At 50.0% G+C, this 14,884-nt stretch overlaps 3 protein-coding genes across 7 annotated transcripts; 1 reads left to right on the forward strand and 2 right to left on the reverse strand.

The window, feature by feature from the left end:
• Positions 1-1,750: 1,750 nt before the first annotated feature.
• Positions 1,751-6,787, reverse strand: LOC136450489 (protein ARABIDILLO 2-like). Of its 2 annotated transcripts, XM_066450953.1 has the most exons (3): positions 6,517-6,780; positions 6,270-6,389; positions 1,751-3,690 (listed from the first exon to the last, which is right to left on the reverse strand). In XM_066450953.1, exon 3 carries the CDS (start codon positions 3,632-3,634, stop codon positions 1,946-1,948), a length of 1,689 nt encoding a protein of 562 aa, XP_066307050.1. In that variant the 5' UTR covers positions 3,635-3,690; positions 6,270-6,389; positions 6,517-6,780; the 3' UTR covers positions 1,751-1,945. The 2 variants fall into 2 exon arrangements, with proteins under 2 accessions (XP_066307050.1, XP_066307041.1); XM_066450944.1 differs by having other exon boundaries at positions 6,270-6,787.
• Positions 6,788-6,989: 202 nt separating this feature from the next.
• Positions 6,990-10,358, forward strand: LOC136450513 (dihydrodipicolinate reductase-like protein CRR1, chloroplastic). 3 transcript variants are annotated; one of them, XM_066450986.1, is made up of 10 exons: positions 6,993-7,403; positions 7,511-7,633; positions 7,726-7,800; positions 7,894-7,959; positions 8,353-8,448; positions 8,536-8,652; positions 8,798-8,890; positions 9,036-9,137; positions 9,217-9,303; positions 9,403-10,358. In XM_066450986.1, exons 1-10 carry the CDS (start codon positions 7,272-7,274, stop codon positions 9,433-9,435), a joined length of 924 nt encoding a protein of 307 aa, XP_066307083.1. In that variant the 5' UTR covers positions 6,993-7,271; the 3' UTR covers positions 9,436-10,358. The 3 variants fall into 3 exon arrangements, 2 of the variants coding, with proteins under 2 accessions (XP_066307083.1, XP_066307092.1); XM_066450995.1 differs by having other exon boundaries at positions 7,299-7,423; XR_010758372.1 differs by lacking the exon at positions 9,403-10,358 and having other exon boundaries at positions 6,990-7,403; positions 9,041-9,137.
• A 214-nt stretch (positions 10,359-10,572) lies between these two features.
• LOC136450500 (F-box protein At4g00755-like) lies at positions 10,573-14,604 on the reverse strand. Of its 2 annotated transcripts, none has more exons than XM_066450973.1 (5): positions 14,122-14,604; positions 13,601-14,029; positions 13,278-13,456; positions 11,534-11,640; positions 10,573-11,047 (listed from the first exon to the last, which is right to left on the reverse strand). In XM_066450973.1, exons 1-5 carry the CDS (start codon positions 14,273-14,275, stop codon positions 10,762-10,764), a joined length of 1,155 nt encoding a protein of 384 aa, XP_066307070.1. In that variant the 5' UTR covers positions 14,276-14,604; the 3' UTR covers positions 10,573-10,761. The 2 variants fall into 2 exon arrangements, with proteins under 2 accessions (XP_066307070.1, XP_066307062.1); XM_066450965.1 differs by having other exon boundaries at positions 11,522-11,640; positions 14,122-14,601.
• Between the last annotated feature and the right edge of the window lie 280 nt (positions 14,605-14,884).

The raw sequence follows: 14,884 nt of genomic DNA on the forward strand, positions 1-14,884 counted from the left end.
GAGGCCCCGTTTAGAAGCCAAAATTTTTTGGTTTTTGGTACTGTAGCCCGTTTGTTTGTATTTGGTAATTAGTGTCTAATTATAGACTAATTAGGTTCGAAAGTTTTGTCTCGTGATTTCTCACTCAACTGTGCAATTAGTTTTTTTTCGTCTATATTTAGTACTCCATGCATGTGCCGCAAGATTCGATGTGACGGGTACTGCGCAAAAATTTTTAGGAACTAAACAGGGTCTGAGTGCGCCAACAACCAAAAACCTGCTAGTTTTCCTCTCTTTTCCCCTGTTCTTTATGGTCCAAGGCAGCCCATTAGCCACACGTGTTTGTCTCATTTGTTTTATTTTCATTCATTCTTCCCTAATTTAGTTTTCTATCTTGTTGTTTTGGTTGTTGTACTCTTTTTTATTTGTTTCTCTAATTCTCAATTCTTTAGGTTTATGCTTGTTAAATATAAATAAATCTATAACTAAACTATACATGATTCAATGAGTATGAAATTTTTACTACAATTTAATCATACAATAATTAGTCCACCATAAAATTTCATCATAATTGGACCATAGAAAACTGCAGCTATGAATTATTTTAATTATTTACAGAAAAGCATAGATCTAAAGGCACAACAAAAACTTTGTACTAAAGCATACCATATTATATGTTCACTATGTAGATCTACTCATGTGGAGTCCAAAAAAATTAGATTTTCTATTTTATGATTTTTCTAGGATTTACTATGATTTTTCAAAGATTCATCTGAAATAAATAAAAAAGAAAAATACAAAACCGTCTTCAAAACTGCTTATAACAGGGCCAGGGAGATAAGATGAACGGTTTTAAAAGTTGAGGGGGGTGTTTTGTCCGGTTTTGAAGTTCAGGAGGAAAAGCGGACTTTCGCGAAAGTTGAGGGAGGTAACGTAGACTTTTTCCTTCCTCTTTCCCCCTGATCTTTATGGTCCATGGTAGCCCATTAGCCACACATGTTTGTCTCATTTGTTTTATTTTCATTCATTCTTCCCTAATTTGTTTTCTATTTTGTTGTTTTGGTTGTTCTACTCTTTTTTCATTTGTTTCTTTAATTTTTCTTTTTTTCTTTCCTTTTTTACTTTAAAATCTACTTTCAAATTTATTTCATTCTCCCTTTTTATTACTTGAGTTTATCCACCAAAACACATAAAGGGCAAACATTTTTCTCTTAAAAAGTTAGAACATGATTTCTTATTGAACAGAATAGATCTCAAAAAATCATGGAACAAACTGCATGCATGAACATAACATTTTTCTCTTTAATCAATTTTTTTTTTGTTTAGGGAACACCAATTACATTTATGGAGCAAAACACATATATGTGGAAAAAAAAATATGTCGATCATATTAAAGTTTTGGTTATTAAGCAGGATATTTTTCTTGTGTGATTGGAACCGTTTTCTTGTAATCCTGAAACATTTTTCTTGTAGAACAATTTTCTATTGGAAATCCAACAATCTTGTTGTGAAGGCGGAATATTTTTTTTTCATTTTTTAACATTTTTTTTATGCATCTCTAAATTTGAAATAGTTTTCTCGGTTGGAATATTGTTGTTCCTCTGGATGGAAAAAAAAAGTTCTAGTTTCACTCAGCCGCAAGACACAGCTGCCCAAGAGTTTAATTGTAGCTCCCCAGATGTGAGCATGGACATATGGAGCTAAGTGCGTTTCTGAAAGAAAAATTTCACCAGATGTCCAAGTCGGAGCATAATAATAAAGCTTAACAAAATTTTCTAAATGTAATAATATACCGCACGTCCGTAACAGATGTACAAATTTGCACGGATGATCTTGACAAAGATACAATTATTAGGCGAAGTTCTTGAACAGACATTTCATTTCATACAGAGTGTGAAACTGGGTTTGATTTCTATACAGCGGGGGTGAAATTTTTGTAAGGCAAGGTTGTTATTAGTTACAGGTGCTACTGCCTACTGAACATGCTACGTAGCCTGCCGCCCTCCAGCCTCTCGTGCAGCTTCTTGGCGCCGGCCACGTCCATGTCGGAGAGCTTCTTGAGGTACCCAATGGCGCCGTGCGAGACCATAACCTTCTTGCATCGCTTGGTCCCCGAGAGCGTGAGGAGGCCGGCGATGGCGTACTTCTTAGCCGTGTTGGCTGGGCTCGGGTCCAGCAGCTGCACCAGGCCGGGCACACAATTGTCGTCCTTCTTCATCTCCCGGGCGTTGGCAGGGCAGCTCACCAGGCTCGCCAGCGCCTGCGCGGCCACCTCGCGCGCGCCGTTCGACTTGTCCTCCAGCAAGCGCACCAGCAGCGGGATGCAGCCGTGCTCGCCGACGGCGCGCTTCATCTCGGCGGAGCTGGAGATCCGGCAGATCGCCGCGGCCGCCGCCTGCTGCGCGCCAATCGACCCGACCCTGAGCACGTGGACCAGCCGCGGCAGCACGCCGAGCGCCACGAGACTGTCGGGCGAGACGGCGCCCACGAGGTTCCGGAGCGCGCTCACGGCTGGCTCCTGCAGCAGCGGGCCGTCCAGGTAGAGCAGCAGGCTGCGCAGCCCGCCCTCCGACACGACGGCGTGCCGCAAGCCGTCGTTGCCGGACGTGAGGTTCTGCAAGCACTCGGCGGCGTGCTCCTTGGCGCCCGCCACGGCGCAGCGGTCCAGCAGTCCGACCATGACGCGGACGACTCCTTCGTCCGCCAACGCCTGCCGCACCTCCGGCACCGCCGAGAGGTTCCTGAGCGCGCCGGCCGAGGCGGTCTGGGAGACGGAGTCCCCCGTCTGGCAGATCTCGACGAGCGCGCCGGCGCCACCGTGTCCGACGACCGCGCGCGCGACGTCAGGCGACGACGCGGACAGGCGCTGCAGCGTGAGCACGGCCTTCTCGCGCGCCACGAGGCTGCCGGACTCCGCCAGCCTGATTAGCGGCGGCAGGACGCCCTCGGTCACGAGCAGCGCCTCGCAGGCGGCGCCGCCCGACTCCGCGGCCTGGCACACGACGGTGGCGGCCTTCTCCCGGACCACGGGCGCCGACGCCGTGAGTAGCTGCACCATCGCGGAGACGCTGGCGCGGCCGAGCGCCGCCAGCACGCTCCGCTCGTCCCTGCGCAGCGCGTCCAGCAGCCCGTCCACGGCCCGGCCCTTGGCCTCGGCGTGCCCGATCTGCAGCCTCGCGAGCAGCTCCCGGACGTCCACGGACGGGGCCGCAGCCGCAGCCGCAGCCTCCTCCGCCGGCGTGGACGGGGACGGGCCGGCGGCGTCCGACAGCACGCCGGTCTTGACGAGCAGCGCGCAGTCCCGGAGGCCGAGGTCGAGCCTCCCGGACAGCGCGTCGACGGCGCTCTGCGTCCTCAGCTTCCCGTCCGCCGGCGGCTCCCGGCACCGCGCCGCGAGCTCGGCCGCGTCGGCTAGCGTGGCGGCCACGGACTGCAGCAGCTCCCGGCACAGCGCGTTCCTGGCGAAGCAAGGGTGGCTGGACAGGTCGGACAGGCACGCCGGGAGCGCGTCCAGCTTCGCGGCGATCGCCTTCCACCGGCCCGGGAACCCGCGCGCCGCCCGCGCCGCCGCAGCCGCCGGCGGCACCATGCCCCGGACACGCTCCAGCAGCTCCTCCGCCGTCTCCTCCTCCTCGTCGCCCCCACGGAAGCTCATTTCTTGGACTCCGCTGCAACTGCTGCTGCTGCTGATGCACCAGTGTCCGCCGTGATCTGGAGTGGTTGAGAGAGTGGTCAGAGCTCAGTGGTCCGAGCAAGACACTGGACGCTAAATCCGCAGAGGGACGGAGGGGTGGTTGGCTTGGCGAGGAGAGAGGAGGAAGCGAGCAAAGGAGCAGTACTGGAAAAAGAAACACTCGGGGAACAAACACTAGAGAAGAAACGAGCATGCAGCGGCTGGGGTAGAAGGAATCATCCCCGGCTGGAGTATTATTATTATTCTACTGAGCAGACGAACAACTAGGAGGCTACTGGTGGTAGCATTTCGCCATTTGCAGCGTGGAAAGATACCGGTAGCCATGAGCCTACTCCTACTGCTTCTTCCTAAAAACAATCTGCTTGGCGATTCGATCGTGTTGGGTGGAATGTCAATTCCGTTCGGGGGTGCCGATGCCAGTGCCATCACGGCACGGGGATCTACGAGGGGGTCTTGTCGTCAGGAACCACGTCTGCGTTTCCAGTTTCTTGTGCCTGGCCTATTTGTTTATTAATGGAGCATTAATCATGTAAGAGGCCATACGTAGATTATTTATTCGTATTATTTATTGCTGCCTGGTTTTGTACGAGAGAAAAATACTGTTTCCAGTTAAAAATTTACGAGCAAACGAAAGGCCGAATGACGAGAGGTCGTGATGTCTGCGAAATGCAAGCGTTAAAAATCGCTGCCGCATGTAGCCGTAGTGTCACTGTTCTCTACAGTGCTTGCTGAAGCGAGCGCCGGGCAGTCACACGTGCGTACATATACGTACCACTTGACAGTTGCCACTGCGTACCTAATACTACCTAGACGGACGGCTTTGCTGATTGCAGAGGTTGCTGCCGCTATCCGGATAGATTCGGGGGAAAGAACAGTGTCACGGCAGTAGTACTAGAAAAGAAGCATTGGCCATCACTCATCCACTCTCACCCATGCGGCGTGCCATGATCAGGGTGAGATTTTTACCTTGGCGACAGGAGCAAGATTTGGCAGCTCGTGTTGTGACGCAACCGCTGCTGTAGCTCTACAGCTACGGCCACTCGCTTTATTTATTTTATATTTATCTGAGCAGGAAAGAGCGGCGTAAAAGTAGTTTAACCGCGTAAAAGTAGTTTAATTACACAGAGGTACTGTAGGTGGGTGGGTGGGTGAGGGACGCCGTCACGACGCAGAGGCAAAAGCGAGAGCGCGCTCGTGCGACGCTGGCGTTAAACCATTCCCGATCTCGGAACCCATGAGGACCCCATCATTAACGGCCAGAGTACTGTCGAGGGGCCCGCGCGTCAGCGACCTCACCGCGGTCTGGCCAGCCCAATAAATAACGCGCGAGTGGGGCGCCGTGGCAACTGGACCGACGCGCGCAGTGCGGGAGGCGGCGTGGTGCGTGGGGTCCTGCTGTCAGCCACGTGGTGCCGATTCCCGAATCGGCCAGCGGCGCAACGCAAGCGACCGAGTCCACGGAGGCGCATCGGGTTCGTTCGGCTTGGCTGGCTGGGTCTGGTCCTCTGGGTGGTCAGGCGGCTCACTCGAGTGCGCATCCAAAGGCGAGCAGGGCCCGCGTGTCAATGTCATGGAGACGAGCCCGGGTGGGGTTTGGAAGGAGACGGGCGGCGCCCTAGGCTTCGCTTCTGGTCATCCTCTGGTGGGTGGTCGACTAGACGACTACCGAGGCGTCAGGCGTGTGTCTGCCTGCCTGACCGAGCGCTATCAGCCTAGTAGCATCACGCCTGCCGGTGCCGGAATTACCGGCCACCCCTACAAGAAAAGACCAAAATTCTACAGCAAAGTACACTGTGCTGCCAGTACTTTTTTTAAAATCCGTGGGTGATGGCGATCCAACGCAGAGTTACCATTACGTACTCGTACGCCCGTTCGTTTAGGTAATAAGCCACAGTTGAATGGGCTGTTTTGACTTAAAAAAAGCTAAAAAGTACAAATTACAAGAGAAACGAACGGGCCTTATTCTGATCCACCCGACAAAAATGACTACAGTAGGTATCTCTTTATATTGACTTTGTGCCGGGTCATTTCCTCGCACTGTTTGGAAACACATGAACTTTATAGAATTATGCAAAGGTTTTATAGAGATCAGTTCAATTTTATAGGAATAACACAAGAACAGAAAAAAAAATCTCATTCCAAATGGAGCATAAGTTGGCAGAGCACAACTCCTACGGTACACAGAATTTGATTAGGCCCACATTTCTGGAAAACGTACTAGCTCGTTTCAAAATGTTTCGGTGGATCGGTTTAAAATCTCCCGGGATTAATTCCACCAACGTCAAAAAAATCATGCAGAAAGAGCAGGCTCGTTTCATCAAAAAGAAGAATTGTGTTGCCCGTATCGTGCCCCTAGCGAAGCATGCGGTTTCGTAGAAAGGCGAATGCACGCGAAAGCGGATGATGCTTGGCTTCCAAGACGAACGAAACAGGAGGAACCCAAGCAAAGCAAAGAAAGCCACGCACGAGCAGCAGCCGCCGCTGATTCTGTTCCATCTAGCTACGACACAAAAGCGTATTGCCAGAAGCCCAGAAGGCCCGGAAACTAGAACCGCACAGCTGCGCGGGCAAATGCAAGCGGAGTTTGCGGCATTACCTTGGCCAATCCCTTGGCTTAGTCCGGCCCACGCCGCCGCGTCGTCTCCGGCGCCGCCGACTCGCCGACGTCTCTTCTCCGCTGCAGCGACGGCGACGGCGACGCAGAGCCCCAGCAGAGCTGCGATCAAGGCTGCAATCATCAAAAGCCCAGCAGATGAACTGAACTGAGCTGGTGGTGCCTTTTAAACCCACTCCGCTCGTGTGTGTGTGAGAGCCTGATCGAGAGGGAAGAAGGGCTGCTGTACAAGTGGACACTACAGAGAGTGACCGGCCCGGGAGGATTTGCGAATCATCACTTCACTCGCCGGTCACGTACGCGTGCTACCGGCCGACAAATCCCTCTCACCCCGAGCCTGCACTGCACGTTGGGTTCCGTATCTATCTCCGGCCGTCGTCTTTCTCTGCTGTCCGTTGTGTTTGTTCGGTTCGGCCGGCCGGCGAGAGCTTGGACGACCTTGTACCGATATATAGCCCGACGACACCCATCATGGCATTAGCAGCAGCAGCAGGGCAAATGAACGTTGGTCAATGCCAGCCTGACAGCGCATCCAGTCAGTGTGCTACCTGCATCGAGGCATTGTTCGCTTGTCTAATAATCTATACTTTTTAGTTTGTTATTTTAGTTAAAACAGTGTTTTTCGACTCACAATAAATTAGACGGAACAGCTGGTTACACAAGACAAGAGATTAGAGTACACGCAACAACACCGAATGCACTCCATGTATTTTTTTTTTCTTTTAAACCAGAATGCATTCAATTAGAGTTGCATCAGTGCTAGCCTAACCTACTGCTTAGTAGGTAGTACTCCTAGAAAAACAGGCACAAGGCCGGGGACCAACTCAAGAAGCTGGTATTACGCAGATAAGCCAAATGGCTTGAGGCCACTCGCTTCCAGACAATGAGACAAGATAAGATAAGGCCAGGACACTGGAAAACGCAAACGGGAGGGCAAAGCGCACACTGACGAGTGACAACTGACCGAGCACCACCTCGATCAAGATGGTTTCCCTATGCCATCCGATTCGGATCCGAGCATGCGGGAACACCGCGAGGAGGAAGAATGCTGCAGCGAAGGTCCTCTGCTCCGTGCAGCAAACGCCGCCGCCGGCGGCGGCCCAGAGCACGATCAAGGTACTCCATCACTGTGCACGGTCTGTGTTCTTGGTCAAAGCTAGCCGGCTTCTCTCACTGCCACCGCTAGCTTCCTCCTGAGGGCAAGGCCTGCTGCTTGTGTGCAGGTTGTTATCGTTGGGGCCACGAAAGAGATTGGTAGGACGGCCGTTCTTGCGGTGAGCAAGGCTAGGGGAATGGAGCTCGCAGGGGCGATCGATTCTCAGTGCATTGGCGAGGACGCAGGACAGGTTTCTTCTTCTCACCGTTCATTCAGTTCAGCGTCCTGTTTCCCTTTTATATTTATCTCATACGAGCTGTAAATGCTGGCATTGTGCTTCAGATAAGTGGTACGGACGAGCCATTGGAGATCCCTGTGCTGAACGACCTCACCATGGTTCTGGGCTCCATAGCACAGGTACAGTACAAACCTCGCTCGGGGCTGTGCATTCCCCGGCAGGCTGCCTTCTTCAGGACATCTTTGGGCTAACTGCACTGTCTGTTCTTCTAGTCGAGGGCAACTGGCGTGGTTGTCGATTTCAGCGAGCCTTCAGCTGTTTACGACAATGTAAAGCAGGTATGTCCATTGCCCACCTACAACATAGAAAAGGATATCTAAGCTGCATACAATCAATGGCAAGGTGCTTAAGTCCAAAGCTAAATAAATACTGCTATTTCAATTTTCAACCTGTATATGGTTTGTTTTCACACGCATCGAAAGTCCCAGAGGGGAGTTAAGGACCAAACTAAATCAGGGGGTCGTCAGGAATGCATTTCAGCGATCCTGACAACGACAGAGACAAACATGAATAAATGGCGTTGACGACTAAAATTAACCAGCTAATTTTTCAGGAGGATCGACCTACTCATGTCTAGAGTAGACTCTACAACGACCGCTTTTTCATGTTGGGAACTCGATATCAAATATAGCAATAATGCTTGTCTCTTTGAAATGGTTTATTATGAGCAGGCAGCGGCGTTTGGTTTAAGCAGCGTTGTCTACGTTCCTAAAATTGAGTTAGATACAGTAACTGAACTGTCAGCATTTTGCGAGAAGGCAAGCATGGTAAATTGTCACCGTCGCGCTACTTCTGAAATTTACACCGGCATTACCATTTAAGCTTGCCAACTTATGACGTGGTTTCCTAATTAGGGTTGCTTGGTTGCACCAACATTATCAATTGGCTCTGTGCTCCTTCAACAAGCTGCTATACAGGCCTCATTCCACTACAGCAATGTTGAGATTGTGGAATCAAGACCAAACCCATCGGTATGAAGTGTTGCTGAGAGGTTTAAACCATTTGTCACAGCTAACAATTTGTGCCCTGCAACAATGAAAATGCCAAAAGAAACAAAGTTGTCAACCTATGACATCAGGGATCTGCAGACTGATATACTAATTTTGGCATTGACAGGATCTGCCTTCGCAAGATGCAATACAGATTGCAAATAACATATCAGATCTTGGTCAGATATACAACAGGGAAGATATGGATTCCAGCAGTCCAGTAAGTGTGGACAAAAGATAATGTACTGTTTGCAATCATATACCTTCCTAGAGTGCTACAGAAACAGCATCTTCCTTTGTGTGCACTTGTAGCTATTTTTTCACCTGTACAGAGAATCAACCGACTGACTAGTATTTTGGAAAAGGCCAGAGGCCAACTGCTTGGGGAAGACGGAGTGCGTGTGCATAGTATGGTTCTCCCTGGTCTCGTTTCCAGCACATCAATCAACTTCTCATGCCCAGGAGAGGTACTGGTAACCTCGACTGATATGTTTCACTGAAAAATAATACACTTAATTGACTACATTACTCGATCAACACTTTCAGATTTACACCTTACGGCATGATGTTGCAAATGTTCAATGCCTGATGCCAGGACTACTCCTGGCAATACGGAAGGTGGTACGGTTGAAGGTAACTGGGATTCATTAATTTTTTACACAAGGTCGCTTCACTCTCTGGTTTGCTAACAAGGCACTTCTTTTTCTTTTTATTTTTTCCCTGTTTTTGCAGAACTTGATTTATGGCCTAGAGAAGTTCTTGTAGATATCATTTGACATGGCAACCAAAATGACAGTTTTGAAAAATAAAGGATGCACAGAGGAGGTCTGGAATTTTGTATGCACACTACCTAATGCAGGGGCGAAGCCACGTTGAAGTTACCTGGTGCACAGGCACCAGGGTTTTTTTTTTTTTTTTTTGCCATTCAACGCCTTATTTTCACCATATGTCTCAATAAAGTTGTGTAAGTTACTTAAGCAGTGCACCAGGGTTCATTTGCCTGTAGCTTCGCCACTGACCTAATGAACGCAATTTTATTAAAAGGCATGGGGGGAGATCATACATAGGAAAAGTCACGAAAAGGTCACATGGATATACAGCTGTTGGTAGCCCAAGCAAAACAATGAATGGAGTGGTCAAGAATCAGATTCTATTCCATTGGCGCATGCTGTTCAGAAGAAAATTCCATCAGCACTTCAAGAAAAGGAGACTCTACTTTGTAGCCGATACTGTGTAATTCAGCTTGCGTATGGCAATGTGGAGTGGAGGCCTATGCAGCCTACATTTCTCTAGACATGGTGTCAATTCAGTGCACAAGATTGAGCTCAAGCAAATTGCATTGCAACAGCCCAGCCCAAATCCCTTTTTTCAGCAGAAACGGAATTTAACGACAAGACACTCCAATCTCAACAGTAAAGGAGGAGAGCATCCATGCACTGTACCATAGACAAATTCACGAATCGGGGGTACTAGCGCTGCTCCGAAGAACATGTCCTGCCAAAGACTTTTGCGGCCGCCGCACGTCCTTTCGGCACCAGCTCCGGTGACAACCATTCGCCGAACGCTCGCATTCCGTCGCACTGGTGACCATCGTGCGGCAGCACTCATGGCTCCAGTTGATAGCTGTGCATTGCCGACGGCCGACGGGTACGTCGATCCTAATAACGAAAAGTAAATCTCGGAACGCGATACAAATTAGGGGCGTTTGCAAAATAAAGGGGTTTACTTGAAAAAGGGTAAAGTGTATTTTTCATCAAACCTGAATTACGAAACCTCGTATCGACGGTCCGAGTGTGTCTTTTAGGTTGAAAAAAAATTGTACGTTACCCATTTGAAAAGCAACAGATCGCAATTACTAATCATGATGATGGTGCAGAATAGGATCTATTTGCAAAATATAGGGGAATACTTCCAATTCCAAAATATGAATGCGCTATTTGCAAAGTGTTTTGTCTCTGCCATGATCGAGATCAAGCAGAGCTGAAAAAACACTAGACTGAAACAACGACACAAATCTTTTTTGCGCTAAATTTATCAGAACAAACTCCATTCAATTAGGATACACAAGATCCGGTTCAGAGAAAACAAAGCCTACAACATGTGCAGCAGGTCTCCCTCAGCTTCGTCTTGTTCATCTACAAACTGCACAGGTCCAAGAAGCATATACACCATCGCCAGTTCCCTCACCTGCCTGTACCTAGAAACAAGCGAGCGCCAGTCCGATGAGTCCTCCTTGGCGTCACTGCTCAGTAGGTCTTCTGGGCGCAAGTTACCGGCACCCGGCAAATACTTGAGGTTTGAGTAATCAGCAGGATCGGAGATGTCTATCATTAAATCTGGTGAAAGCGAGCGCCCCATCACTTGGACATGGCAGACACTGTCAACGCGCAAAAAGAAAACAAAGCTGTTAGCGTCGCCGAAATGATGCATATCCAAGGAAATGCTTCAGACGTGTTACAGAAAGCAAACTCTACTTTATAAGCTGCTGACAAAGAAATCTCACCATCAGAGATGGCATGTGTCTGCACATACACAAGCCATACATAAACCATGCTTTGGCACAAGGATGAAGACAATATTACAGGAAAGATTATCAAAACCACATAGAAAATGTTGTTCTGTAGACAAACTACTTTTAGGCAGCAGTGAAAATAAGTAGCACACACTCCTTTAGTTCTACTCCAGCTTGAAACTGTACATATATGCAAGCTCAAAATTTATATAACAAATTAGAAGCCCATGCATGTTTCCTTCTTCGAACTGAATCGTGACATTGTCACTGTGTGCGAAGAGAGCCATGAAGAAAAAACAGGTGACCAACCAACACTGAAAAAGAAGATTGAAAACTCACCATATGTAATACCTATCATCTGTAGATTGTTTCTGTAATCTCCCCAGAAGTTCAATCTTCACTATACCACCAATGCAAAGGGCAGGGCGCGGAAGCTTGAAGGTTTGCAACACATTTTCCTATCACCCCAAAATAAGATGGCGTCAGTAAAGTTTCCAAATCATCCATTCAGTAAAACGAATCGGCGGAGAGCTGCCAGTTAAATATATTAAAAAGAAAGGAAGTCCTGGGGCACTGTACAAGAAGAATCTACAAGAAAGGCTGGAGCCTAGCAACAAAACAGCTGCACACAAATGAGCAACGAGAAACAGGAGAGAAGCTCAGGTTAAAAAAGATAAAAACAACAAGAGAGGTGTTTTGCTCCTGCCGCGATCCACAGGCTTGCCTCATCTTTATTTTTCTGCAGCACTCGAAAACACGATTTCAGTCCACAGCCACCTAGTGAATCTGCAATCTCTGAAAAAATGCGGCCCTCTTATGATTGTCCAATGCACCCAACCTACTGAGGAAACCTTGGAACACCTCTTCTTGAAGTGTGACTTCGCGCAAGCTTGCTGGCTCAGTCTTAATCTTAGTGTTGACACTGAGGTTGAACCTTTTGTCACTCTGGAATGTTTCAAACAACAAATGGGAGCCCCTTTCTACATGGAAATTATCATACTAATGAGCTGGAGCATTTGGGTCGCAAGGAATGACCACACCTTTCAAGGGATTCTGCCGTCTATATCAAACTGTTGGGTTTTCTTCAAGAAAGAGTTTGCTCTAGTTATCCATAGAGCGAAGAAGAAATACTTTACCTTTTATAGAAGAATGGCAAGAGCACCAATTGTGATCTTTTGTATCTTCTTTATCTCTTTTTTTGTCTCCTAAATTCTGTTACTTTGACACAACTTTTTTTCCTTGTCTTATTAATATAAATATTAACCAGTACGAGGCTACCCCTCCTGTTTCTTAAAACAAAAAAAAAACAGCCCTGTTCCAAATCTTGTCGACAGAGTAGGAAAATTCTATGGTTTGGCCACCCTCGAGCTTCCAGTCTATCGGAAGTGCATATTTGATTCTGAATTGCGGCCCACCTGAAGAATTTCAGTTGTAACCGAGGAGAGAGAAATACAATGCTTGGATATTCAGTACCAAGACCGTTTGTCTAGACTATTTGACCAGTGAGATACTTATACTATTGTACCCAGTGCAGAGAGCTCCCGCTTTGTGCGGGGTCTGGGGAAGGGTGTCAGTGGCAAGCCTTACCCTCGCCTGTGCAATGCGAGGAGACCGCGACTCGAACCCGGGACCTTCCGATCACAGGCGGTAAGACTCTACCGCTTGCACCAGGCCTGTACAAAAACAAAATGATAGACAAGGCACAACACCAACTTGTGGACTGAATTGTCATTTTCTTATTCTGCAATGGTGCATTAGTGCTAAATAATTTTAAACCTAACCTGTTCCATCTTTGAAAGTGAATACAATAATGACCGGAAGGTTCAGATTTCTATTCAAAACTGTAATAAAACCAATCATAGCACTTGCCGATCTTGCACAGGGGATGAATGAAGAATGATATCTCTAGTAGTATATTCCAAACAGATCGCTAAAATTCTCAAAAGTGTGGCAATTCCTGAGGAATGAACTCATAACGATAGGACGTAATAAAGTATAGCTTTACTGTGTCGGATAACATCTTAAAAGAAGCTGCTGGTGGGTAGAACAGTCAACTAGAGAGGGGAAGAAGTCAAGAGAGAAGCGTTTAACTAGCCTGAAGCATAGGAAACTCTGGCGACGTGTATGTCCACGTGTAGTTTTCATCAGCAATAGCTGTCAGGTTCTCATTCTCAGCCGAAACAAAAGTCGCTGTTCCAGGATCAAGCTTGGAATGACCCAGCCGGATTCTCACCGCCTTGGAAGAGTAAATCGGATGGCCATTCTGAAAAGCAGCTGGCAGAACAAAAACGAGACCAAAACAAGCAATGAAATTCACATGATCAGTCTCCCAGAAATGCAATGCAAACCTACCTAATTGTGGCATGCATTCGAAACTTCCCGACAGCCTAAATCAGTCGCATGCGCCCTGCCACGGACCTTTGTACGGGCGCACCCTGATCTCATCAATCAGGCAGAGATCAGAGGAGAGCCTGTAGGTCAAGCTCTCGGGGGCGTCGGGGTCGTCCTTGCCGCCGCTGGACCAGTAGGAGTGGCGGTGGTTCACCCATTCATGCGGCACGAGCGTGTTCTCCATGCTCTCGTCGGGGAAGAAGTCGGTGCTGGAGGCGCCGACGCAGCGCATGATGAGGTCCATGGCCGGCTTGGCGGAAACGAGCACGCCGAGGAGGTAGGAGTAGGCCGCGTGCTCCCCCTCGCGGGCCCTGCACTCGGCGTCCTGGCTGGACTCGGACGCGGACGCGGACGCGGCGGGCGGCGGCGAACGGGTCACCACGACCGCGCGGGTGAAGCTGGCGGCCTCCGGGCATATCCGCCGACACAGGCGCTTGCTGAATCCGTTCTCGATCACTGCATGAGAAGGGGGAAAAACAGCGGAGGCGTCGAGCTCAGCGACCGGCCCAACTGTGGACAATAGCAGGGAATTGGGGGCAGGAGCGTACCGAATCGGCGCCAGGAGCGGGAGACGGCGCCGACGCGGGCGAGGTCGGCGGGGTCGTCGAGGAGGTGGAAGACGGTGGTGGAGGTGTCGGGGCCGAGCCAGTCGAGGAAGTCCCAGCCGCCGCTGTCCTCCTCCTCCGTCTCCATCGGGCGCATCGGTCGAATTGGAAGCCGATGCCACAGGACAGGCGGAGCAGGTTGTTGCGCGCGGGCGGCCGCGGTCGGGAGAGGGCCTCCTCGACGGTTTGGTCAGATCCGCGTGCCCTGTGCCGTGTGCGGGGGGCGGGGGCGGGGGCCGGGAGGGGAGGGGAGGGGAGGGGAGGGCGGTGGATGGAGGAAGGGAAAGGAGGCGACGGACGGACGGGACGCGAAGTGGGGGAACCGACGGAACCGAGTTCCGGGACGCCGTTCCTTTGCGTGGCTGCTTTTGCTTGCCTGCGCCGGGGGACGACGGGCGGGCGGTCTCGCGCCTCGCTTGTGTGTGTTTTCTGGCGCTTTCCAGTGGACGGACGGACGCGGGTGGGTGAGGGACGACGAGGGCCTCGCGGCCTGCCGCGTCAGCGACCATGCGGCTTTCGTGCGCGGCGCGGGCGGGGGTGGCAAACCCGTGGGCCGTGGCTGAGAGTCTGAGACCGTGGCTGCGGCCGGCAGACGACTCCGCCGGTCGGATCTGCGGGCGCGCGCGGCCGCGGCGGTTGTTTTTACTTGGTGACGTCGTTGTCCGTGGCATTTACGGGGTGTGGCCACACGTCTCGCGTGCTGTTC

This window comes from Miscanthus floridulus, chromosome 1 (assembly GCF_019320115.1).
Source record: "Miscanthus floridulus cultivar M001 chromosome 1, ASM1932011v1, whole genome shotgun sequence".
NCBI lineage: Eukaryota > Viridiplantae > Streptophyta > Magnoliopsida > Poales > Poaceae > Miscanthus > Miscanthus floridulus.

What these genes read in the sequence shown, in the direction of transcription:
- LOC136450489 (XM_066450944.1), bottom strand. Translation starts at nt 6,411, where the DNA reads ATGATTGCAGCCTTGATCGCAGCTCTGCTGGGGCTCTGCGTCGCCGTC. An exon ending in AAGCCAAGGGATTGGCCAAG is followed by an intron (nt 3,691 to 6,269) that starts GTAATGCCGCAA and finishes CAACCACTCCAG; the next exon opens with ATCACGGCGGACACTGGTGC.
- LOC136450513 (XM_066450986.1), top strand. Translation starts at nt 7,272, where the DNA reads ATGGTTTCCCTATGCCATCCGATTCGGATCCGAGCATGCGGGAACACC. An exon ending in CGGCCCAGAGCACGATCAAG is followed by an intron (nt 7,404 to 7,510) that starts GTACTCCATCAC and finishes GCTTGTGTGCAG; the next exon opens with GTTGTTATCGTTGGGGCCAC. An exon ending in TTGGCGAGGACGCAGGACAG is followed by an intron (nt 7,634 to 7,725) that starts GTTTCTTCTTCT and finishes ATTGTGCTTCAG; the next exon opens with ATAAGTGGTACGGACGAGCC.
- LOC136450500 (XM_066450965.1), bottom strand. Translation starts at nt 14,275, where the DNA reads ATGCGCCCGATGGAGACGGAGGAGGAGGACAGCGGCGGCTGGGACTTC. An exon ending in CCGCTCCTGGCGCCGATTCG is followed by an intron (nt 14,030 to 14,121) that starts GTACGCTCCTGC and finishes CTTCTCATGCAG; the next exon opens with TGATCGAGAACGGATTCAGC. An exon ending in CAGGGTGCGCCCGTACAAAG is followed by an intron (nt 13,457 to 13,600) that starts GTCCGTGGCAGG and finishes TTGTTCTGCCAG; the next exon opens with CTGCTTTTCAGAATGGCCAT.